This window comes from Pelophylax lessonae (assembly GCF_965119305.1).
Source record: "Pelophylax lessonae genome assembly, chromosome: 4".
Classification (NCBI taxonomy): Eukaryota; Metazoa; Chordata; class Amphibia; order Anura; family Ranidae; genus Pelophylax; species Pelophylax lessonae.
The window spans coordinates 538,643,556-538,670,267 of record NC_138771.1 but is presented as its reverse complement, the minus strand read 5'-3'; the positions used below and the strand labels follow the sequence as shown (position 1 = coordinate 538,670,267).

General features: G+C 44.3%; 1 protein-coding gene across 1 annotated transcript in view; it reads right to left on the bottom strand.

Annotated features, from left to right (window-relative positions):
* Positions 1-26,712, bottom strand: part of SLC23A2 (solute carrier family 23 member 2) — a 167,741-nt gene that overhangs the window by 109,326 nt on the left and 31,703 nt on the right. Inside the window, exon 2 of the mRNA XM_082253284.1 lies at positions 20,093-20,360. Within this exon, the coding sequence (XP_082109410.1) occupies positions 20,093-20,197 (105 nt within the window). The 5' untranslated portion in view covers positions 20,198-20,360. The remainder of the gene's footprint in view (positions 1-20,092; positions 20,361-26,712) is intronic.

The window sequence follows — 26,712 nt, the reverse complement described above, 5'->3', positions numbered from 1 at the left end:
AGACTCCGTAGCTGCCAGGTACACCCTAATTGCCCCGACCACATCCAAGGCATGCAAAGCAATTTCCTTTGGATGTTTAGGTCTGGGACACAGGGACAGCAACACAATGTATTCATTTAAATGAAAAACAGAGACAGCCTTTGGAAGGAACGACGACAGGGGCAAAGAACCACCTTATTTTGAATCACCAGGTAAGGTGAACAACAGGTTAACACCGCCAGTTCTGACACCCTGCGCACAGTGATGAAAGCCACCAAAAAGGCCACCTTCTGGGACAGCGTAAGCAGGAGAATCTCCCGAAGATTTTCCCAAAGGGAGTCTTCCGGAGAACAGAAAGCACCAAATTGAGATCCCAAGGCGGCAACAGAGCCCGCACTGGAGGAACCAATGTCGGACACCCTGCAGAAAGGTACGCACCAGGGAGTGTGTGACCAAAGGTCATTGGAAGAAGACCGCCAAAGCCAACAACACCTGGCCCTTAAAGGTACTCAAGGCTAATTTCTGTTCAACCCCCCATTAAAGGAAGGTAAAGATCCGAGCCACCGAGAAGGAGCGAGGATGAATCCCAAGAGACTCACACCACACAATGTACGTCTTCCACTTATGATGGTAGATCTTCCTAGAAGTAGATTTCCTAGCTTCAAACAGGGTAGGAATCATCGACTCAGATAAACCCCTATCCTTCAGCACCTGGCGTTCAACAGCCAAGCCGTCAAAGCCAGCGACTGTAAAGCAGGATAGTAGATCAGTCCTTGGGACAGCAGGTCCTCCCCGAGAGGAAGCTTCCAAGGAACATCGGCGACCAGACGCACCAGATCGGCGTACCAAGCCCGGCGAGGCCAGTCCGGAGCCACTAAGCTGACGGGAATCTCTTATGCCCCGATCCTGCGGAGAAGTCTTGGCAGAAGCTTGAGAAAAGGGAAGGCGTAAATCATACGATACTGACAACCACGGGGCCACCAGTACGTCTGTGGCATCTGCCAGAGGATGCCTTGACAGAGCCACAAACCACCTCTGTTGAGCCAAGATGCCAACAGATCCACTTCGGGGGTGCCCCCTGGAAACACAGTTGATGAAACACTACAGGATGAAGGGACCACTCTCCTTGGTTCAACGCCTGCCGACTGAGGTATTTCGCATGTCAATTTTCCACCCAGGGAAAGTGTACAGCAGAGAGGGCTGGAACTAACTGTTTTGCCCACATTAGAATGCCGGCTACCTCCAGAGCCACCAGGACACTTCTTGTGCCCCCTTGGTAAATTGATATACACCACAGCCGTGGAATTGTCCAAATTAAATTGCACTGGACAACCCTGAAGACGATCCATCCAATGGTCCAGACACAGTCTGATGGCTCGGAGTTCCAAGACATTGATCAGTAGTCTGGACTATTAAAGTGTCCAGATCCCCTGAGCAGAATGCTTGCCAAAGAGGCCTCTGCAGCCACACAGTGGCTGTCCAATACAAGGGGAGGAAGAATTTGCTCAGCCGAAGTGCCGGAGAACAAAGCCACCATATTAGGGAATCCTTTGTTTCCCGGCTCAGATAGATGTGATTGTCCAGAGACTGCGGAGTCTTGTCCCATTTGGTCAGAATCGCCCTTTGCAGGGACCTTGTATGGAACTGTGCAAACGGAACCACCTCAAGGGAAACCACCATCAGGCCCAGCACACGCATGCAAGTCCAGAGGGATCACCATCTGCTGGACAGTAGGAGATGAATTGCAGCCTGCAATTTCTGAAGTTTGATCAGAGGTAGGAGCACTCTGGCTAAAGCCGAGTTCGGAGTCAGGCACAGATAATCCAGCTTGGTGGACGGAACCAGAGCAGACTTTTGAAAATTCAGAATCTAGCTGAACTCCCGCAGAGTTCGCATTGCGATATCAATGTTTTCCACCAGAGCAGGAGACTCCACTCGCAGAAGGAGATCGTCCAAGTAGCCCAGTACCGCGATCCCCCGTCAGCGTAACAAGGCTAGAACTGGGGCAAACACTTTTGTGAAGACCCGAGGAGCAGAGGCGAGACCAAAGAGTGGCACATATTGGAATGTGAAGGTAGGCATCCTTGATGTCGATAGAGGCAAGGAAATCCCCCTGATGCAGGGATGCCACCACTGTTCAAATGGACTCCTTTCTGAACTTCTGCACCCACACAAAGCAGTTTAGCGTCTTGAGGTCCAGGATTGGACACACTTTTCCTTCCTGGAAACTGTGAACAGGTTTGAGTAAAACCCCAAATAATTTTCCAAAAAATGTTCCGGAGTTGGAACAGGCCCTGCAAGCGATCCAGGACAGGCGCTGGAAGGAAAGAACCTTGCCGGGGGACAAGAGTGAAACTCGATCTTGTAGCCGAACCGAATGACTTCCTGAACCCACTCCTCCACCAGGTTAATTTGGATCCTCCAGAGGAGGCCCTGAAAGTCTTCAAGCCCTTGTCAGTCGACCCTGAGGGACGAAAAAACTTCGCTGCGCTGAGAAGGAAGGCCCACGTCTACGACACGGTTCCTTGCCCTTAGTAGCCTGTGGAGACCTTTAATGAGGTCATCCATGGTAGCTCCAAACAGGCAATCTCCCTGAAAAGGAAGATCAGTTAAGGCCTTTTTAGAAGTCTGGTCTGCAGACCAGCACTTGAGCCAAAAGAGATGCCGAAGGGCCACTGCCAAAACAGAGAACCGCTAGGGGAGTCACATTACAGATAAACTGCAGCCCCTGGACCAGCTGGTCCGCCAGCTCATGAAAGGCAGGGGGAGCTGTTCTCCCTCCAAATCACGGCATAAGAGCTTAGCCCACTCGATCTGAGTTTGCGACACCAGGGCAATGGTGAATACTGGCCTCATTGCCAAACCAGCCAGAGTGTACATATTGCGGGCCACAGCTTCCTGTCAGCATGATCCTTAAAGGCCGGGGACTCTTCAACTGGAATCATGGTTGCCTTGTTCAATCTGGAAACCAGAGGTCCACCACCGGTGGAACAGTCCACTTCTTAAGAAGGAGCTCCTCATAGGAGTAACGCCTAGTAAAGTGCTTAGGGACCCCATGGCGAGGCTTTGGTTGTCCCCACTCTTTAGCGACAATTCTGTCAAAATAGGCAGGGAAGGGAAATTCCTTTGCCACTCTGGATGGCTTGTGAGTGCCAAATGGAACCTGCACCTTCGTCGCAGCTGCATCCTACATCTTCAGGGTCCCACGTGCAGAAACAATCAGTGCGTCCACAATCACCTTTTCGTGCGTGGTTGCAGACGTGGAGGAATGACCCTCACTATCAGAGGATTCCGGGCGTGAGGTTGCAGACCCAGCAGGATGACACACGTCCGCGGTGGCGGCCAAATCAGATTTAGGATCTGATGAGACAGATGAGGCAGGGGAAGGCGAGACCCGGTTGTATGCGACCTCATGAGGGGTTTAACTCGCAGGCCAGCCCCCAACCAGTGTCGCAGCCGACTTAGCGTGGAGCTGAGGTCTGTTTGCGCTCGCTGGCCAGACTGGGGTAACCACTGGATCTAGATTATCCAGCCCCTCGCCCAGTCTGGCAGTTGATTGTAGATCTCACAGGAAAAATCCAGGAGAAAAAATTTGCTAGGACCAAAGATCCCAGCAGGGAACTAAGTCCTTATTCCTGACTAGGCAGAAAAAAAAAAACTGAGTGCCTATAGCAGAGAGAGGGAGAATACCCCCTGCGACTGCCCATGGGCGTAGCCAGACTTTTTTCTGCCTAGTGTCCTACTCCTGTAGGGGGCAGTATAGCCCAATGGTTAAGAAAATCAGGAGCTGTGTCCGTCAATGAACGTAAGAGAAATGAAGACTTTTATTTATTTTTTTATTTTTTCACAAAATTGTAAAATTGCCAAGTTATTTCTCACACACTGTATAGGCGTACTTGAACTACACCACAAAGTACATTCTGCTACTCCTCTCACCAGGTGTGAGACTTTTACACAGCCTGGCCACATACAGAAGCGCAACATCCAAGTAGCACCTCCAGGCGCTCTAGGAGCATAAATTACACAATATTTCCTGACAACCTATCACACTTTTGAAGACCCTGGAGCATCAGGACAACAGAAACTCCTACAATATGACCCCATTTTGGATAACAAAACAACCCAACACATAATCTAGGAGGCATTATGAACAAGTCATTTTTTTCCACAATTTTTTCGGAAAATGTGGAAAGAAAATTAAAACCCTTTTTTTCACAAAGTTGTCAATTTATAAGATATTTCTAACACATAGCATGTACAAGACAAAATATACACCCCAAAATACATTAGACTACTGTACTCCTCCTGAGTATGGCGATACCACGTGTGAGACTTTTACACAGCCTAGCCACATACAGAGGCCCAACATTCAGGTAGCACCATCTGGTGCTCTAGGGACATAAAATTACAAATCAAATTTCTTGACTACCCAATACACTTTTGTGAGGCACTGTAGGGTATGGATAAGCACCGTAGTGGCATAGATGAGCACTGATGTGGTAAGAATGTGGCACGGATGAGCACTGATGTGGCATGGATGTGGCACGGGTAAGCACTGATGTGGCATGGATGAGCACTGATCTGGCATGGGTGGGCACAGATGTGGCACGGATGGGCATTGAGGCACAGATTGGCATTAATGAGGCACGGATGAGCATGATTGAGGTACGATTGAGGCATGGATCAGGCAGGGGTGATTGGTGCTGCAGTCTCCCTCCTCTCCTTGCACGCTGTATTGATCGCTGTGTACAGTGTGCGAGGAGAGAACTGAACCGGACAAACGCCGGTTTGTTGACAACTAATCGCTCCATCATTGAAGCAACCACGTGGTAAAGGGCTGCTGTTATTAGCCTTTACCACATTCCAAGATCTGCCGGTGTTGTGCCGAAAACGCCATCTTGCCGAGAACTCCAATCACGTCACTTCCGGTGACTGTACATCATGAATAACTGGAGATTTCGAAAACAGAACAGGCGGCAGCGTACACACACTCCTCTACACGCTATAATGAGAGGACACTGTCCACCCGCTAGTAACCAAAAACATGGCTGTCTCCACGGCGGCAACAACTAGCGGGTGGATTAACAATGTCCACTCATTATAGCATGTACTGGAGTGTAAAGGCTGCCAGTGTTCTGTGAAAACACCAAGTGGTTGAAATCTCCAATTATTTCTGGTGTAAACTCACCGGAAGTAATGTCGTTGGAGTTCTCAGCAAGCTGGAGTTTTCGGCAGAACACCGGGGCGAGCATGGACACTTCGGTGTGTGTGCCCCAGGGGGTGTGCAGGAAGCACGATTCTGGGAGGACGTAATTGTATGCCCTCCCAGAATAAGCCGACCTCGCTGTAGCCGTCATTTGGCTATGGCCTGGTCGGCAGGTGGTTAAATAAACAGAACATATTCTTGTGATGATGTTTCTAGGTATTGGAGAACGTCATATTTGCCCTCTCTATTGCTGGAAGGGTAGATAAAGAGTGCTGTGACATAACTCCAAGCCCACCCAGACTATGGACTCCTATATTTAGCACTCCCAGGAACCACAAGTGTGTGTATGCTCATTAGAGATACAATGGTTCTCTATGGTGAGCAGAGGTGGAATTTTTCATTGATCATTTCCTGACATCTGGATACACTTGAAGACTGCGTGCGATCATGCAGACCCATCAAGATATTAGTTGAATGTCAGAGTTTTTCATTTTACTGTGAGAGTGCTGCAGCCCAAAGGATTTTACATCTGGTTCTAACCATCCATATACATGTATAAATACCTTTAGGCATGCAGAGCTGGGTTATGATGAACATATCTGCTTTGTGCCCTATAATAAACATCTGTGACCTCTTACCCAATCAGCTACAGTCAATGTGCTGAGATCACCACTGACCCTGATAGTGGCCAGTTCTGTACATTCCTACTTACTGGGCACAGCGCAGATCATTGTCATGGGGTATGATTTATTTCCTTCCCAATAAATCATAACACACTGAACATAAAAAAGATTTAGGGCTTAGAATATAGGGAAGTTTGTATGAAACAGGTCTAGGCAGATTTTACAAGTGGTTACACATTATAATCTGAGGTTTATTTGTCTTACATTTACACTGTAACATACTCTGCTATTTCAGCCTTTCAGTTTGCATAGTTTGCTAAGAAACGTGCATAGCGCCAGCATTAAAGGATGTAAATTGGTCATTCACTATGCAATCTGAATGTACACTCTATATATACATTCTCCTATATATATATATATATATATATATATATATATATATATATATATATAAAAAGTATAGAAAGACAAAAGTTAAAAAGAATAATTCAAGGCATAGGCATGTTATACATAATTACATTGGTCCTGTTTGGACCAATGTAACTATGTAGATACCTCATCTGGCCAATCCCCCTTGAAGCTTAAAAAAGACTGAAATAGCCATCTCTACTTCCATGACCTCTACTTGCTTCCAGGTCTCACATGAGTGGCTGCTCTCCTGCATTGTGAGCACAGGCCTGACGCTGGCCATGGGGCACAGGAGCAAGTGGAGATCACTGAAGTAGCGGTGTCTACTTTAAGCCTGGATTCATACTATTGCAAACAGAGACATCGCTGTTGCTGTGCAGATCACATGTGATGTTTGTGCAATGCAAATTCAGCTATACAGTTTGTATGGCTGAACTCGGATTGCATTCGCATGAAAATGCTGCAGGAACCTTTTTTTTTTGACGTACTGGAATTGGATTGCATGGGTGTTCCGATTCCTGTCCGAATTCACAGTTTGCACTGCGATCCAATCTAGGGGTGTAATTAACTTTGTATTGACATCCCGCAGCGGTTCCCAGAGGGTAACGTGAACTGCCTGTGAGGAAGATGCAATGCGGGAACCCGCACGAGGATCACGCTGGTTCCCGCATCGCAATAGTGTGAACCCAGGTTAATGGTTTCCAGCGGCATAGACCAGGCATGGTATATGCACAGTTACATTGGACCAAGCTAGATTCTGTAACTATGTATAACATGCTAATGCCTGGAACTCTTCTTTAACAATTCATTCAGTTTGTATCGAATCAGACAGGCCCTTGCACTTAATAGTTGATGGTAGATCTAAAGGAGGATTGTAGAATCAGACTATACAAAGTACAGAGGAGTTCCAGGCTCTCTCTGAAAAAATTAAAAGTCAGCTGCTAAAAATACTGTAGCTGCTGACTTTTAATATTAGCACACTTACCTGTCCACGAATCCAGAGGTGTCTTCCCTTGAGACAATTTTTAATAGCCTCTTGGGTGCTGTCGCCCAAATTTTGTGTAGGGGGAAACCGTGTGCGAAGCTGTGAGGTATCCTACTGCGCATGCGCAAAGCTCTTTGTGAATGGCCCGGCGGTGGGGGAAGGAAGAGGATGGGCAAACTTCCGAAAGTGGGAGCGGGTGCCTGTCAAAGCCAGGTACCCCGTACCCCCCCCCTCCCGAAAGGTGGAGCTCCACTTTAAAATACAGTTTTCAGAGGCTGTAGTGATTTGCAACTGTGTCACCTTTTCTCAGTAAAAAGCATTGAGTAACTGTGTTTAAAATGTAGCTGTACCTTAACATTTGAGTACTGTACTGTAATACCCCTTCTTAAAAAATGAATGAAAATGCACTTACATTTCATTAGAAAACAATAGGCATTTAAAACCAGGAAGTCCGGGATACTCGTGTACTTTTAAATAACATAAGAAGAGCATGGAGTGGAGTACCTGCGCCAGTATATATCTGTTCATAAGCACGTTTAGAACAGCACCTGTCACTTTAATTTTTTAATTTTCAGCACTCATGGGCTGTTTATTAATAGAAGGACTCAATTGTTTGCCTAGAGCCTATTGCCCACTTGTCACCTTAATGATTGTATTGATGTTTTTATTTTATTTTTTGTTTCAAGTAATTGAATCATCTGAAAGTGTTGATTTCACTTTTAGGGTTAACAGCACACCAGTCACTTTATTTTTTCAAATCTTTGTTGATTGTCTTGGCATTTAATTAGGTGAATGTCTTGCTCACAAGGCAGCACACAGTACAGCACCCACAACCCTATTTTAAACACACACCCACCACAATTATAGAGCAGCTCCATATCCACTACCCCCCCCTAAAAAAAATAATAATTTCCAAATGAGTTTTTGATGTTGATAAATGTAAAAGTTATAGACTTGGGGGGTAAAAATAGGCATGCATCATACATACTAGGAGTACCACTGATGGAATTAATGGCGAAGACGAATCTGGTAGATTATAAAACTTAAAGTAAAACTATAGGCAAAACTTTGCTTTTAAATTTTGGATGAACTAAGGGAGGGTTATAAGTCAGATTTTTTTCTCTATTTGTGTCCCATCGCAGAGATTTCCCTTCACTTCCTGAACCATAGCAAAACAGAAAGTAAGAGGAAATCCCTGAAAATTAAAGAAGATCTTTGGGGACCCCCAGGTCACCAGAACTAGTTTCCCCTACTGGAATATTATCCCCCTATTACTTTTCTGGGGACAACCCAAAATGTGCAATTTTCTTTTACATTCACTTTCACTGAAAATGGTAAAAAGGACAAATAGAGAGGGGGAATCTCCTTAATGGGGCACAGAAAGCAATAAAAACCATCAAGCGTTCTAATTCCTCTGCATTCTATCCAAAAAGTTTTGCCTATAATTATACTTGCAATGCCAAGCAGCAGTTTCCAAAGCAAACAAAATCCTCTCTTGTAATAAAGCTTGTTTGGCTGTACTTCTGTAGATTGCAGGAGTCTAGTCCGTTCTGCACTCCTGTGACCCGTCACAGAGCCAGTCCAGGCTCGGACAATATCACGACAATGAAGTCGGGATTTGCCCACATGCCTGGACCAGCACCTGGCTCAGCCTCTCAGCGAGCCACTGCTCCCGCCAAATCAACAGCTAGTGATCCAGTGAGATCACTTCCTCTGGATCAACTGTGAGTATTGAATAGTGTACTGTATATGGAAATTTTCCATTTGAGTGCGTTGGGTTTTTTTCTCTCTTGCTCTCTGTTGGTTGAACTGGATGGACTTGTCTCTTTTTCAACCAGATTGTGGATTATGCAACACAATGTGGAATCGATTGGTAATGGAATTCCGCAGCTTCTAAGGAAACCGATTTGGAGATGACCAAATCCATGTACATGAAATAAAAGAAAGTTGCCAGAGTTCAGGAATTAATAAAAAGTAATAACAATGTATAAATTAATTCTCACTTGTCGTATATACTCGAGTATAAGCCGAGTTTTTCAGCACATTTTTTTGTGCTGAAAACGCCCCCCTTGGCTTATACTCGACGTGTTTAAGATTTAAAATGGCGCCGCCCGGCGTATACATGTCACCGCGCATGTGCCGTCACCGATCGGGACAGGCCGGGAATAGCCGAAAGTATAGCAGCTTTCCCGAGCGGCGGCGCGTGCGCAATGACGTGTCGGTGCCGGACGGCGCCATTTTTAAAATGAAGGCGCCTCTGGAACAGGTAAGTGAAACACAGCCGCACTAGTATGCCCGCAACCCCGCATCCTCTTGTACCATGCTTGCCACCCTGAATTCTCCTGTACATGCCAGCCACACTGCATTCTCCTGTATCATGCCTGCCACCCTGAATTCTCCTGTACCATGCCAGCCACACTGCATTCTCCTGTACCATGCCAGCCACCCTGCATTCTCCTGTACCATGCCAGTCACCCTGCATTCTCCTGTACCATGCCAGCCACCCTGCATTTTCCTATACCATGCCAGCCACCCTGCATTCTCCTGTACCATGCCAGCCATGCCGGCCACCCTGCATTCTCCTGTACCATGCCAACCACCCTGCATTCTCCTGTACCATGCCAGCCACCCTGCATTCTCCTGTACCATGCCAGCCACCCTGCATTCTCAACCTAGGCTTATACTCGAGTCAATCATTTTTCCCATCTTTTTGTGGTAAAAGTAGGGGCCTCGGCTTATACTTAGGCCGGGTTATACTCGAGTATATACGGTATATCAAAGTATACGCAGGGGTTTATTTACTAAACGCAAATCCACTGTGTACTACAAGTGCACTTAGAAGTGCAGTCGCTGTAAATCTTAGGGGGACATGTAAGGGAAATAAAAAAACAGCATTTTTGCTTGCACATGAATGGTGGATTGAAATTAGCAGAGCTTTCCCTCATTTCAGATCTTTCCCTTAGATCTACAGCAACTGCACTTCCAAGTGCACAGTGATTTGCCTTTCGGTAAATAAACCCCTATGTATTGCAGAATGAGACTGTCCAGGTATTACCAGGGGAGGCAAAACCACTAGATCTGTAAGCCTCCAGGTGAGCACTGAGACTAACTACAAGCAGCATCTATGGCTGCCCTACAAGCAGCTCAATGACAGCAACTAAGCATTGGAAAAGTGGGCGGACAGCTATGCAGCTCAGAGGCCACGCCCCCTTTGTCAAGCATGCCTAATTAGAACAGGAGGCAGTTTATAAGCACAGCCATTATGAGGGAACAGCAGGATAAGAAAGACGCCACATTGAGACTTATTGATGCCGGGAGAGCGGACTACAAGAGCAAGCACATCTAATAAACAATGCAAATGACAGAATATAAACAATGTCTAAAATGATAAAAAAAAGGATAAGGATAAATAAAATAAAATCATTGTAACCTATATGATTTCTATATTAATAATTCAGCCCATAAGAATTAGGGGGAATTTGGACAAAGCTTTTTTGACAGATGGGGGGATAGGTTTTCCACCCGTCTGGTGGATCTGAGTAGATGACAGTCAGATGTAAATGGACAGGCAGTCCATTTACACCTGACTGCCATTAGAGGGAAGCAGGCTGTGTCTGTATCTGCTTAGCATAAGCAGAGCAGACACGGATCTGTCATCTGTCTGCTCAGTGGGGATCAGCAGTCAGATCCCCTCACCAAGATGGCGGATCCCCCGGTGGAATCCACCCATTTGAAAGAGCCCTTAAGTGCATTCAGGTTATTTGCGCCCAGAGAAAACAGAAATCTTTGCATTCAGAAGTAGATTAGATTTGCTAAAAGTTTTTAAATGCAGGTAACATTTAAACAAAGGAAAAAGTGATCTGGGAAGTATAAAGTTTGTTTATATTAATTTTCTTGCAGTTTCTGTATGACAACAGCTGTATGTCACAATTTGGGATAGAAGTAGGTGGGACAGGGGCTGTGCTGGGAGTGGAGTGAGGAATGTTCTCCCCAAACCATAAAGAATTTATTTAATGAGCGGCAAGGAGGATGTTACCATGGAAACCAGACAGTTGGATAAAAGCGGCAGATCTAGGGCATGCTGCAGAAAATTAAGAGTTCTATTAAAATAGTTTTCCAGATATCAATATCTGTGTGTAACGAGCCGGCTTAGATAACCTTCTATCAGATTAAGGAAAGGCCATGTCTCCAGAACATTGTGAGCTCATACACGGCCAGGAAAGGTTCCCTGCACCAATCAAAAGCATTTTAGATGGAGAGAAGAGTTCTGTATGCCTCAGTATAACTTATAATAATGACTGATACTGGACTGACATCAAGGTCTTCTCACTAATTTAAAACCAGCTACTTTCATTCATGGGAATGGTTGCCATCATTAGCAAAGGCTTGAGATACTGGCCAGAGACTAGGCCTCCATGAAATGATAACCAATTACAAGTGCAGGCTAAATAGCAATGGATAAGCTGCTTCCCATCAGCCTGCTAAGAGAACACGTCTGAATGGAGTGTATTCTAGACATGGCAATGCCGGATACTGCATTTCTCCTGTAAAAGCCTCCCTTGCTAGAAATACAAAAGCTCTGTGCTGTCCACTCTATAGGATAAAAAGGGGAGGGGGGGGGGGCTAAGGGGCAGAGGAGCTGGGCCAGCAAGGACAATATTTAAATACTCTCAGACGTGGAGAGGGCTATGACATGCAAAGAGAGAAGAGGCTGTGCTAGGGAAGTAACTTCTTCAAGTAGTCAGATTTGCTAGCAAATGCAAGAGGGACATAGTGAGTTAATATAAAATTGTTTATAGAAGTAAAAACACTGCAAGTAAGGCTGCATTCACACTAGTATGACCTGTCAGGCGACTTGTGTGCCCTCAAGTCGCCCCAAGTCGCTTGTCATAACAAATGCAATGTAAATGAATGAGAGCCATCTTAATATGCACTACTGAAGTCGCTCCGACTTCAGAAAAGGGTCCTGTACTACTTCAAGGCGACTTGTATCCGACTTGTGCCAATAGACTTCAATGGGAGTCGCCTCCAAGTCGGATCCTTATCTTTTGTCAAGTGACTGTGATCCGACTTTCCAGGAAGAAGAAGGAAAATTAGCCAGGCATTCCCCACATTGCAGCCATGCCTACAGTTCCTATATACCATTATCTCTGCCTGGTCTGTGTGAGTGGCACTGGTGGACACAGATAAGTGGCACTGATACGTGGCACTGGTGGACACATACGTGGCACTGGTGGGCAGTGGCACTGGTGGACACTGATACATGGCACTGGTGGACAGTGGCACTGGTGGACACGGATACGTGGCACTGGTGGACACTGATACGTGGCACTGGTGGGCAGTGGCACTGGTGGAAACATACGTGGCACTGGTGGGCAATGAGGAAATGAGTAAAAAAAAAAACAGAAAAGGGGAATTAGGTCACAACACATCATATTCTGATTGGCCAAATACAAAGTCGTCTATCATGGGGCGACTTATGGTCGCGGTAGTGTGAACTGAGTCTAAGCCTTTAAAGTGATTGTAAACGATCACCTTGTAAAACAGCCCATTCAGTATACAATCAAAACAAAATGCAAAACATTTATGTATACTGTACATATAAAAAACATTATAAATATGCGGTTTCCCTCTTTTTAGAAGTAATTACATGCCCTCTGTTCCCTTTGTTCTCAGCTGCATAACAGCTGGGGGGAGGAGCAGCAACAGTACACTGAGTTTCTCAGTGAATGGCTATGCAGTGGGGGCGTATCAGGACAAGTCTGATCATTGGAGGAGAGCAGGCTGAGTTCCCAGCACAGCTAGAAAACTGACCATGATGTGCTCTCCTGCCTAACGTTGTCAGTTTTTAATAGGAAAGCAGAGGGACTGGCAGGAACACCGGGGATTTCACACAATGAAAGCAATACAAAGAGAACAGGATATTTTTTCATACAAGTTCATTGTACAACAGGCAGATATCAGGAATATGAAATGCTGGGGTAGCAAACAATTTAACCACTTAAGGACCGAGCCTATTTTTGCCACATTTTGTTCACAAGTTAAAGTTAAAATCAGTATTTTTTGCTAGAAAACTACTTAGAACCCCCAAATATATATATATATATATATATATATATATATATATATTTATTTTATTTTTTTTAGCAAAGACTCTGGAGAATAAAATGGCAGTCATTGCAATATTTTTTGTCACACGGTATTTGCGCAGCGGACTTTCAAACACCATTTTTTTGGGAAAAATTACGAAAAATTACATTTTACTGCATTTAAAAAAAACTAAACCGTAAACTTAGCCCATTTTGTTTTTGTATATTGAGAAAGATGATGTCACGTCGAGTTAATAGATAGCCAATATGTTACGGTTTAAAATTGCGCACACCCTGAATGGCGACAAACTACGGTCAATAAAATCTCCATAGGCGACGCTTTAAAAAATGTAACGGTTACCAGTTTAGTTAGAGAGTAGCTCTTTTTTTTTAATTATTGCTCACGCTCTGGCGATCGCGGCAATACCTCACATGTGTGGTTTGAACAGCGATTTAATTTGCGGGCGCGACTTCCGTATACATTTTTTTCATGCGTAAGCTCACTGCGACGGGGGCGGCTAAACATTTTTTTTCCTATTTATTTATTTTTTTAATTTTACCACAGGTTTTTAAAAAAAAAAATAAAAATCTGATCACTTTTATTGCTGTCACAAGCAATGTAAACATCCCTTGTGTCAGCAATATGCAGTGACAGGTACTCTTTATGGAGGGATCGAGGGTCTAAAAGACCCTAGACCCCTCCACTACAGTTCCATGTATTCAAAACTCCGAAAACTGCATTTTTGAATACATTCACTTTTTAAATTTGGCACCTTTAGCAGCAGAGTAACCCGGACGTGACGTCATGGACGCCGCCTCCGGGTTATGTCATCGGAACCCGATCTAAGCCACATCCAGCTTTGATCGGGACTCCATCCAGCCGGCAGACGTGCCGACCCGGGCAGAGCAACAAAAGGCGGCGGCGGGAAGGGGAGCGTCTCCTCCAGCTCGCTTGGGTAACGATCGAGCAGAAGCAGGTCATTACCGCCAGAAGGCCGACCGCCGGCTCTAAAAAAGGGTACCGGGATGATCCCTCTAGCTAGAGGCATCACCCCGGTACAACCACTTAAAGGCAGCCGACGAAGACCTACGTCAGTTTGCGTTAAGTGGTTAAAATCAGTGGGTCTTAACAAAGAGTATTATATGTCTAATCAATTTTTGGTCAGAACAATAGAGTATACAGAGCATCATTATCATATCAAAATACAGGAACTAGCCTATGTTATTTAAAGAGGTTCTAAAGGCTGAAGGTTTTTAGCCCTTTTGCATTCTATGTATGAAGGTAAAAAACCTTCAGTGTGCAGCTCCCCCTCTTATACTCACTTGAGCCTGATCCAATGATGTGCACAAGAGCAGAAGCTCTACCAGGTCTTTCCCCTCTCATTGGCTGAAGCCATTGGTTCCTGCTGCTGTCAATCACAACCAGTGTGGAGGGAGCAGGGGAAGGGGCGAGCCACACAGACACACAGAGGTGGGTGGCTCAGGAGCGAGCACCCATGAGCAAGTAGCTTGCTTTGGGGGCAATCAGCAGGGGGGAGGGGCCAGGAGCGTCAGCGGGGGACCTGAGAAAAAGAGGATCTGGCCTGCGCGGTGCCAAACCATTGCACAGAGCAGGTAAGCATGACATGTTTATTATTAAGAAAAAAACTTGGAACCTTTACCAACACTTTAATGCTAGTTTTAATAGTAATAAGTTGCAATTATAAGGATTTAACGTGGCCTTGATTAAGCTGTGGCTAACAAAAGGAAAGAATGTGCGTATTACATAAAAAAATTCTCTACAAACACATTCTGGGGAAATAAAGTGTTTTTTTTTACTAACAAACATGTGATCCTTACTTGCTCTGTGCAGTGGTTTTGCACAGAGTGGCCTGGACCCTCCTCAGGTCCCTCTTCTGTGCTCCTGGCCCTTTCCGCCTGTTGAGTGCCCCCACAGCAAGCAGCTTGCTATGGGGGCACCCACGCGGAGTCAGAGCTCCCTGTGTCCATTTAGACACAGAGCCCAGCCCCTCTCTCGCCTGATTGGCTGACTGACTTTGATTTACAGCAGCAGGAGCCAATCGCACCACGCTACTGTCTTAGCCAATGAGGAGGGGAGTCCCAGGCAGCTGAGACAATCCTGCAACATCGGTGGATAAAGATGGGCTCAGGTAAGTATTAGGGGGGCTGAGGGGGGCTGCTGCACACAGAAGGCTTTTTTATCTTAATGCATAGAATGCATTAGGATAAAGAAAAACATTCTTCCTTTACAATCCCTCAAATCTTCTTGCAGTCAGTTGTGACGGGTGCCACATTAAATTGCAGATAGACCAGTTTCGGGACGGCATAGGAATCAGAGAACGCAGCTCCTGCTCTCATGTTCTCTTTGCTGCCTGTCACAGACACGGCAGAAGAGATAACCTATCCTAATTACCAAAGGGGCTTGTGTCCCTTGTTAATTAAATTGTTATGGTTAGAAGAGTGGTGTAAAGCCGAGAATTCAAATCATGTATGGGCAGCAGGCCGATTGTAGATCCATCAATCGACTTGGGTACAACCAGCACGTCAGAATTTTAGGACGAGATAGCCGCTAGCAATAATAACTGTGTGGATACAATAGTTCAGCGGGAAGTATTGGTGGTGGAATCAAGCGATTTTCTTTCCTGCAAACTGTGGTTACAGGAAAGAAAATCGTGTCATCTATGGCCGGCTTTAGTTTGTGCTTGCGCAACTATTCCCCCCTTGATTGCTGATCTGTTATACAACATAACATTGAATATCTCCACTGAAACTGATCATGTCACAAAACGCACCTGTGCTTTTATGTTCACAACAGGACAGATTGTATTACATTTATTATATGTCCTAACTGTACCGATTGTGTAACACACTGACATATCTTACAAACTTACCAACAGTATTAATTGTTTAACTCAAAGTACAATTTAAACAGTACTAATGGGATCATACATTTGATACAGTGATGCCTGCTGATTGGGTACGCTCCTGCCAAATACACTCTAATCTTACAAAATTACAGCTGGTGTTCACATTTTTTAGGACGTTTCTATTGTCAGCAGAATCACATGCTCAGGTTTATTGAGGACAAGGAAACATACTGTAGAATGTAGACACATTATGTTTTCTTGACATTCTGGATGAGAACAGGATATGCTTTTAATGATATAGTAGGGAAATTTTCAAACCCAGTTGACTTCCACCGTAGACTATTAGCAGAAGCCAATCAACTGTCATAATGGACATTCTCTCTCTGCATTGAACATAACAGGGTTCAAAACAAAGTTACACACATGAAATGTCTCAATTTACATACAGTACATAGGGGAGATGGTTAGTAGGTCTTTTACATAATTCAGCTTTATATACGTTAGGTTATGTGGTCATTTAACTTCTTCTTGGCCAGCAATCATGTGATCACTGTGACTGGCTGTCACACTGATCACATGGTTGGGAGCCGGTCCCGCCGGCTAACAATTGCTAGTCCGGACCGAGAGTTGTCTTTTACAGCATAAACAAACATCGGCCACCCAGTAGCACATATGTTAGCGTTAAAGGATCAGTTAACATGTTCCCACTCCTGCAACCTCTCGCCAATCTCCCCCCCCTCATTGTGAAAGCAGGTCGAGGATCTTCTCTGCCCACAAAGCCATGTCATTCATTCACAGAGTCCTGTGAATGAATGAACTACAAGTACCGAAAGCCTTTGCAGCTGATAGCTTGTAGTTCTCAATGAACTACCAGGGTGCTAGTGAAAGCTCTAGGTAGTTAATTGAGTCTTCTGGTCATTGTGTACCTGCCTGCCTGTACAAGGTACGAGCAGACAGATTCACTGACAGTCTGCCAGAGACTGAGATTGCAGCTGTAATCTGCTGATCGCTGGTGCAATGCTTTACGGGCTCCTAAACAAATAAAAAATGCACATTTTTTTTATTTGCAAAAAAAAAAAAGTGCATTTATTTATTTAGTTTTAAAAAAGGTGAACTTATGCTGTAAAGCCCACCCTTTTGTCGTCACACGTGTTAAACAGGCAGCCACAGGTTAAGGGGTGCACTCATGCTGGCAGTTTTAACTGAGCCCAGGCACACTTCCCCCACTCAGACTCAGTTTGTTTGTGTAGTAGGAGTGCTCCAAACTGTGTGCAGGACCACTTGAAGAGGTGCCCCTTGGCACGGTTCACTTGTGGTTTGGCACGGTTCACTCAGTGTCAGTGCAAACTATGCCTGTGAACAGAACTCGCCATTACTGACTAAACACAGAAGCAAGGATTATTGTGCTCAGATATGCAGATGTGATGATAGAAGTGTGCCTGGGAAGACTTGCCTATTCTCCAGGGTGAGTTCCTACCAGCAGGGAATTGGGAAGGGGGTAAAGTTGAACTCTGGCACTGTTGAATTGAACAGTGTGAGTGCACTCTTATTCTCCTACTCAGTCATCTGACAGAGCTCTTTAGTGTGCACCCAGAGGCACTGTGGGATTTGACTTCATTGCCAAAGATGCTACTTCTCGCATTCATTTAGGTACGACAATGCACAAACAGTAGGAAACTCCTCCACGTGCCTCAGATAGGGCCCCATTCCGAGACCTGTGTGCATAGGAGCTAAATATTTCTGCTGCTACCTAGAATGGACTGGTTACATTTACTGCTATACAAGGTCTCTTTCACATGGGCAAGAGAGTTCTCCAATGGATTCCTGTGGCAAGTATACTGGTAATACCTATGGCTGGCGTCCTAGGTGTTTCGATCATTGGAAGCAGATTGATTGCATGGAGGGACTCCGATGCCTGGGGGGGGGGGGGGGGGGGGGAGACAAATCACTTTCACACCTCAATCTACCTTCAACCTGTTTATAGGTAGATTATTTAACCACTATCAACATCAAAAGAAAAACCACTAACCTTTAAAGCAATAGTTCAGTAATAAATGTCCTTATCAGCCAAGATTAAATCCTGGAGATAAGTCAGACAGCATCTACAACTTACAACATAGTGACTCTTTGTGCAGTGTTTGGAGGCCTATAAAAAGTGATAATGGCGAGATAAAGGAGTGATTTCCTGTGCGGTTCTTAACAGTCCCATGTCCAGAAAGGGCGTGTAACCATATACAATACACCTGCTACAACACCATTCACTGGTTATATTTAGAAATATAGAGTTATGGCCCAATTCAAAATCCTCATAAAGATATGCCCAGACTAGAGTAGTGGAAAACCGGCCAAGCTACCTCAGATTTTGCTTCAGGGCAGCATATTTAAAACAATACCTAAACAGTACTGTGTTTGGCTAGCAAAATGATTATATTCTGAAACACTTTTTACAGGTAAAGCTGAATTACTACACACCGTTCAAGAAGAAAAAGAGGATGGTGCTCTAGTTGTATGTGTGCAGTTGGCCCATACTGAATTTATCAGTGCTGCACGTATGTTGCTGACCTGAGCGGGTTCAGCATGCACTAACATTTAAAACTTACAGGAGACTTAGTTGAACTGTAATAAATCACACAACACGGACTTATCTGCAAAAATATGTTTTTTAAATTAAATCTGACTTTTTTTTTTTTTTTTGACTAGACATCTTAGTACTAGAATGTGTAAGGTCAGCATTACCAATATGGGACATCAAACATAGCACCTAAAACATTTTTAGCCCAGATGGCAAAAAAAAAAAAAAATTAGTCCAGATGAGCAATAGTTATATAATTCACATTGGCAAGAGAGTCCTCTTGTGGATTCCTGTGGCAAGTATACTGTTAATACCTGCGGCCGGCTTCCTAGGTGTTTCTATCATTGGCAGCTGCTAAGTCTATACAACTGAATGACAGGCTGAAAGGAGCTGCAGTTAGGGACAGACGTCCACCCTTGGAAGCAGATTGATTGCATGGAGGGACTCAGATGCCTGGAGGGGACGGGGGGTGGGACAACGACAAATTACTTCCACAGCTCAACCTACCTTCAACCTGTTTATAAGTAGATTATTAAACCACTATCAACGTCAAAAGCAAAACCAATAACCTTTAAAGCAATAGTTCAGTAATAGATGTCCTTATCAGCCAAGATTAATTCCTGGAGATAAGTCAGACAGCATCTACAACTTATAACATAGCAACTCTTTGTGCAGTGTTTGGAGGCCTATAAAAAGTAATAATGGCGAGATAAATTAGTTATTTCCTGTGCGGTTCTTAACAGTCCCATGTCCAGAAAGGCGTGTAACCATATACAATACACCTGCCACAACACCATTCACTGGGTATATTTAGAAATATACAGTTACAGCCCAATTCAAAATCCTCATTAAGATATTTCCAGACTACAGTAGTGGAAAACCAGCCAAGCTACCTTGGGTTTTGCTTCAGGGCAGCATATTTAAAACAATACCTAAACAGTACTGTGTTTGGCTAGCAAAATGGTTATATTCTGAAACACTTTTTACAGGTCAAGCTGAATTACAAGAACTCCATATAAAGAGGATGGTGCTCTAGTTGTATGTGTTCAGTTGGTCCATACTGAATTTGTCAGTGCTGCACGTACGCTGCTGACCTGAGCGGGTTCAGCATGCACTAACATTTAAATCTTACAGGAGACTTTGTTGAAATGTAATAATCACACCACACAGACTTTTCTGCAAAATTAATATTTTTAAATGAAATTTGACTTTTTTCTTTTTTAGACTAAACAACTTGGTACTGGAATGTGTAAGGTCAGCATTACCAATATAGGACATCAAACGTAGCATTTAAAAAAAAAAAAAAAAAAATAGCCCAGATGAGCAATAGTTATATAATCAGACATAACACTTTTTGGCTTACTGGCATGGTGAAAAAGGTTGTATGCTTTGTCTCCTCCTCATACTTCCCATCGGTTGAGTTTGTGGATTCCATAGCCTTAGATGAGGGGTTCCGCCCAATGCCCATTGCTGGAACACTGTCCACTTCTATCTAGCCTCGGCTGAGCCCAGCTGAAGGGATGAACACTGCACCAGGGTTAGGGAGATGAGGATTCAGGGGTCAAAGAGATGGGTCTGCCACCCTGAACATCCAGACTGACAAGTTTTGTACGGACGGCCTTCAAGGGTACCTGGAAGGATAATAAAAATGAAGGTAAAATACTTTAGATGCAAAGTATAGTATATTTTTAATAAGCCCATACGCTGATATTGTATTTTAGGGTTTTCGTAGATAAGCCATTGAGGGAGGATTCCGTCATTCTCTCTCACTCTCAACAACTGTAAGATAAGATTATCAGCCATGCAGGGAGTGCATTGTTTTCAATGAGTTGGCAGAATAATAGGCTAGCAATGAGAAACACAACCCCTATATAGCAAAGCATAGCAGAACCTACAGTAAATATAGAAAATATTGCTGGCCCAATGTTCATACATAAATTGACAAAAGTTAGGTCAAGAGTAGGAGCAACCTAGTGTGTTGCCCACATCCCTAAACTTGACACAGAAAAAGCAAAAAACCCTCTGAAGGGACTTTAAGGGGCACTACACTGAGAACCATGGTAATAATAATAAAAATATATAAATGTATTTGTACATACAAAAAAATATAATAGAAAAACATCAAATTTCACAGTTTACACAATAAAAAGACTGTGACTTGTATAAAAAAGGGGACCATGTTGGGACACTGCTGTCCGCACTGGACTTTAAGGACCAAACGCGTTTCAATGTAACTTTGTTATTGTATCTTCTTCAGGGGTCATAATGCAGAGAACCAGAGATTGTATCTAAGATAAAAACAGATATATTGAACACAACAGCTGTTTCCATAGTATCAAAAGTATCAAAAACATTACAAGTGAAAAAATCTTTATAGAAAAGGTAAGCATAACCAAAATCAACAGGTCACAACACAGTCGCATGATTAAAATTAGCTATCCAGGAATGTCATAGAGCTGAACCAGGAGTTCCCAACAGTGCCAATTGCTTATGTCTCCGGGGCCACAGAAAAGATCCCACAAAGGGCCTAACAAGACATCAGAATGTTCATGCTACTGAAGAGAAACCAGTAGAGAAAAATTCCCTCTGTGAAAGAGAAGACTATGTACATAATATAAAGGAACTGCATATATATATATATATATATATATATATATATATATATATATATATATATATATATATATATATCGCAGCTATCAGGGGTAAAGGTGTGGAAATATATATAGGTAGATATATACATCATACCAGCACATCAATAAATAGGGCTCATCATTGATGTAATTTGCGTAGCTATTTCAAAGACCTCTTTGTAGATAGTAGCTGACACAGGGTGAACCTGACCGTATATGGCTCGATATTCCAGAGTAAGTCTGACCATGTGTTGGTTCAGATCAACCACTGCCTGTGTGTGAAAAAGCAACAGCACAAAGACAGGGAGCATATTAATCGATCGTTCACCAAGATGTCAGAGAATAACCAAAATGTGGTATAATAAGTAACCTGAGTCAGAGTTGTTCATCATAGGGGAGCTCCTTTCGGTAGACGAGACCTCAACCATTAAATATACCCCTTAGGTGTGGACAATTTGAGCTATGACGATTCACAGCTGTGGATATCAGGTGGCCCCTGGGTGAGAGGTGCATGCCGCAGCCCCAAACCCATCCACAACGTGCGGCGCTGGCATCTGGGGCGTGGCCACGCCCCATGGCGTCATGACCAAAGTCATCCTGGAAGACAACGGCATCGCAGCGGGGAGGAGCCGCGGCATGCATCAGACGCCCACCGATGCATGAAGAGTGGCCATGGCAACAGCAGAACCTACCCAATCATACAGCCCACTAACGCCGTTCCTTTATATTATGTACATACTTTTCTCTTTCACAGAGGGAATTTTTCTCTACTGGCTTCTATTCAGTACTATGGACTTTCTGATGTCTTGTTAGGCCCTTTGTGGGATCTTTTCTGTGGCCCCATAGACATATGCAAATGGCACTGTTGTGAACTCTTGGTTCAGCTCTATGACAGTCCTGGATAGCTAATTTTAATCATGCGACTGTGTTGTGACCTGTTGATTTGGGTATGCTTACCTTTTCTATAAAGATTTTTTCATTTGTAATGTTTTTTGATACTTTTGATACTATGGAAACAGCTCTTGTGTTTAATATATCTGTTTTCATCTTAGATACCATCTCTGGTTCTCTGTCTTATGACCCCTGAAGATACAATAACAGTTACATCGAAACGCGTTGAGTCTTCAAAGTCCTGTGCGGACAGCAATGTCCCAACATCTTATACAAGTCGCAGTGTTTTTATTGTGTAAACTGTGAAATTTTATGTTTTTCTATTATATTTTTTGTATGTACCAATAAATTTACATTTTATTATTATTACCATCAGTGTAGTGCCCCTTAAAGTCCCATTAGAGGGTTTTTCGCTTTTTCTGTGTCAATGTTCATACATAATTAGAAAGATACTAAAGTGTATTTAGCTAGAGCCAAAACATTTTTTTTTAATTTTTTAAAGTAGTTAATAGTTAGAACTTTTTTTTTTCCTGCTGCCTAAGTCATGTTTGTTAGATTTCTAATAACCTTCTTCTGTTATGGCAGCAGCTGTAAAAATGTGGAATTCCTATCCCTTTGTGTCTCAGCAACAATGGACAAAAAGTGAAATTGCCCAAAGAAAATACAGACAGCAAAAAAAATAAAAAAAACCCGACAGGGTTCTAACTGTTCCTGATTCTATCCAAGAAAAGGCCTCTTCATTGCAAACACACAAAAACTGCAAACATTGCAGTGGCAATGACATCTACAAGTGAGTTCGTAATTCAGAAAACCAAAAGGCCAGCTGAACCCATTGGCTAAGCTGGATTTTTTGGTAAAGATTTAAAACTGTGCCCCTGGATAACACAGACTCTCCAAATGATGATAGGGGTTCCTTGAGCAATGACCAATTTCTGCCTCTGAAACCAATGATCTTTTTAGCTATCTGTGTAGATCCTTATTCCCATTGACCACCAATATAAGTGTCATTCTTCCAACAGACCACCAGTTTAATGGGCACTTTTTCCCACCTGTGTAAGAGGGCCTATGCCCCTATTGCCTACTCTAGACTGTGTAAGGTAGCCAACAATTAAAAAACAAAGGTGGCCCTTCTTGACTGTCCACCAATATAAAGGGAACATTTTACTGGCCACCAGTGTAAATGGGCACTTCATCACCGACCATCAATGTGAGGGAACACTAAAACTTTCTTCTGTCCGTTTATGTTTCAGCTGTTAATATTACATTAATTTTAAATTATTACTGAAAATAATTTTGTCACATAGGACACCCCAGTTATAAAATACACCAACTCACATTCCTTATTTATTCTTAGATCTCCGCTTACTGTTCACACTAGCATACCATGAGCTGCAGATCTACTAAGTCAGTGATGGCAAACCTTGGCACCCCAGATGTTTTGGAACTACATTTCCCATGATGCTCCACTACACTGCAGAGTGCATGAGCATTATGGGAAATGTAGTTCCAAAACATCTGGGGTGCCAAGGTTTGCCATCACTGTACTAAGTATTAGCAAGGATTCCCTGAGGTGTTCCATGAAAGTGACAAACAAGGGTTCCTCCAAATGATCAAGGTTGAGAAAGGCCGGTCCCATGCTATCGAGGAGTGGAAGGAATTTATCCATTGCCCAAATATTCTGTTCTAAGGAGCGTCCCTCTTTCCAATCTCAGAAGGTTGAGTCATGTTACAATAATCTGCTCTACTACAGCAAATTTGCGGAATTCAACCTGCCAAGTCGGAGAGCCTTTGACCTCTTAGGAACCAAGCTGAAGCTTCGTTCACCTTATCCCGCCATCCTTTAAAGGGCACTTGGAATGAAGGGAGGCGGAGTCTAGACTGGCGCACGGTTAAGGATGAGCAACACGAATATCCCAAGGAGGGTAACGTTTATACTAAAGTGGTGTACACTGTTCTAATCCAGCAATTCTTCAGCATAAGGCATATGCTTACATTTATTAACTATTTAGTTTGCATGTTTAATTCCCCAGAAGTGGCTTATAAGAGCAGCTGTCTTTTACCAGGCTAGGCCTTAAACTCAAACTCTCACTGCTTAGAGGTTCCCCTCCAACTTTACAGAAGTCGGTCTTCCTGTACTCTACAGTAGTCTGTAAGTGTGACATCATCCTCCTCATTACATTATCAGATGATAATTCATATACAGTATTCTCACAAAAGTAAATACACCCCTCACATTTTTTAAAATATTTTATTATATATTTTCATGTGACAACACTGAAAGTACACCCATAAGTGAACATGTCCAAATTGGGCCCAATTAGCAATTTTCCCTCCCCGATGTCATGTGACTCGTTAGTGTTACAAAGTCTCAGGTGTGAATGGGGAGCAGGTGTGTTAAATTTGGTGTTATCGCTCTCAATCTCTCATACTGGTCACTGGAAGTTCAACACTGCCTAGGCTATAAGAAGATTGCCAAGACCCTGAAACTGGGCTGCAGCATGGTGGCCTAGACCAGGGCTCAAAATTTCTAGTCCTGAGCTACTAGCCAGGCCTTAAGGGTTACTCGCCACCAGTTGCCCCACCTAACCCCTACCCTGCCCCAAAACACGCACCTCATAAATTATTTTATAAAATTACACTGTTAAATGTTTTTGCATGAACGCAGAAGTTACACAAAAAAATATTAACAACTTCATCAGTGTCCATCAGTGCCCATGAGTGCAGCCTCACTAGTGCCCTTCAATGCAGCCTGATAAGTGCCCCTCAATGCAGCCTCACCTGTGCCCCTCAATGCAGCCTCATCTGTGCCCCTCAATGCAGCCTAACGTGTGCCCCTCAATGCAGCCTAACGTGTGCCCCTCAATGCAGCCTAACCTGTGCTCATCAATGCAACCTTCCCTATCCCCCTCAACGTAACCTCACCTGTGCCCCCCCTCAATATAACCACACTTGTGCCCCTCAATGCAGTCTCACCTGTGCCCCCTCAATGCAGTCTCACCTGTGCCCCCTCAATGCAGTCTCACCTGTGACCCCTCAATGCAGTCTCACCTGTGCCCCCTCAATGCAGTCTCACCTGTGCCCCCTCAATGCAGTCTCACCTGTGCCCCCTCAATGCAGTCTCACCTGTGCCCCCTCAATGCAGTCTCACCTGTGTCACCACAATGCATTCTTACCTGTGCCCCCTCAATGCATTCTCACCTGTGCCCCCTCAATGCATTCTCACCTGTGCCCCCTCAATGCATTCTCACCTGTGCCCCCTCAATGCATTCTCACCTGTGCCCCCTCAATCCATTCTCACCTGTGCCCCCTCAATGCAGTCTCACCCATGCCCCTCAATGCAGTCTCACCCATGCCCCTCAATGCAGTCTCACCCATGCCCCTCAATGCAGTCTCACCTGTGCCCCTCATCGCAGCCTCACCAGTGCAGGGAAAGAGAGAGGAAGAGGAAAGACGGCTGGATAATCAGAGTGGGAATCGCTGTGCTCTAACATCTTTAATTCGAATTGCCGGGCGCTCATCTTCACACACAGTCACACTTCCTGGCTCGGCTCCTATGATAGACGTTACACGTCCTGGCATTGGACCGGTGTTCTGTCTATCAAAGGAGCCGAACCAGGAGGCGGGACTGCATGTTAAGGCGAGCAAATGGCAATTCAAATAAAAGATGTTACAGTGCAGCGTTCCCCGCTCGGATTATCCGGCCGCCTTTCCTCTTCCTCTCCTCTCTTGCCCTCAATCATTTTCCACTCGCAAAATGCGAGCAGGCGAATGGAAACTTTGATGGCTGGCCTAGACCATACAGTGGTTAAACAGGACAGGTTCCACTCTGAACAGTCCTCGCCACAGTCGACCAAAGAAGTTGAGCGCATGTGCTCAGTATCATATCCAGAGGTTGTCTTTAGGACATAGACGTATAAGTGCTGCCAGCATTGCTGCAGAGGTTGAAGGGGTGGAGGGGTCAGTCTGTCAGTGCTCAGACCATACGCCGCATACTGCATCAAATTGGTGTGCATGGCTGTCATCCCAGAAGGAAGCCTCTTCTAAAGATGATGCACAAGAAAGCCCGCAAACAGTTTGCTAAAGACAAGTATACTAAGGACATGGGTTACTGGAACCATGTCCTGTGGTCTGATGAGACCCAAGATAAAAGTATTTGGTTCAGATGATGGCAAGCGTGTGTGGCGGCAACCAGGTAAAGAGTACAAAGACAAGAGTGTCTTGCCTACAGTCAAGCTTGGTGGTGGGAGTGTCATGGTTCGGCACTTGGGAGCTACAGTTTATTGAGGGAACCATGAATGCAAACATGTACTGAAGCAGAGCATAATCCCCTCCCTTCAGAGACTGGGCCGCAGGGCAGTATTCCAACATGATAACGACCCCAAACAGACCTCCAAGACAACCACTGCCTTGGTAAAGAAGCTGAGGGTAAAGGTGATGGACTGGCCAAGCATGTCTCCAC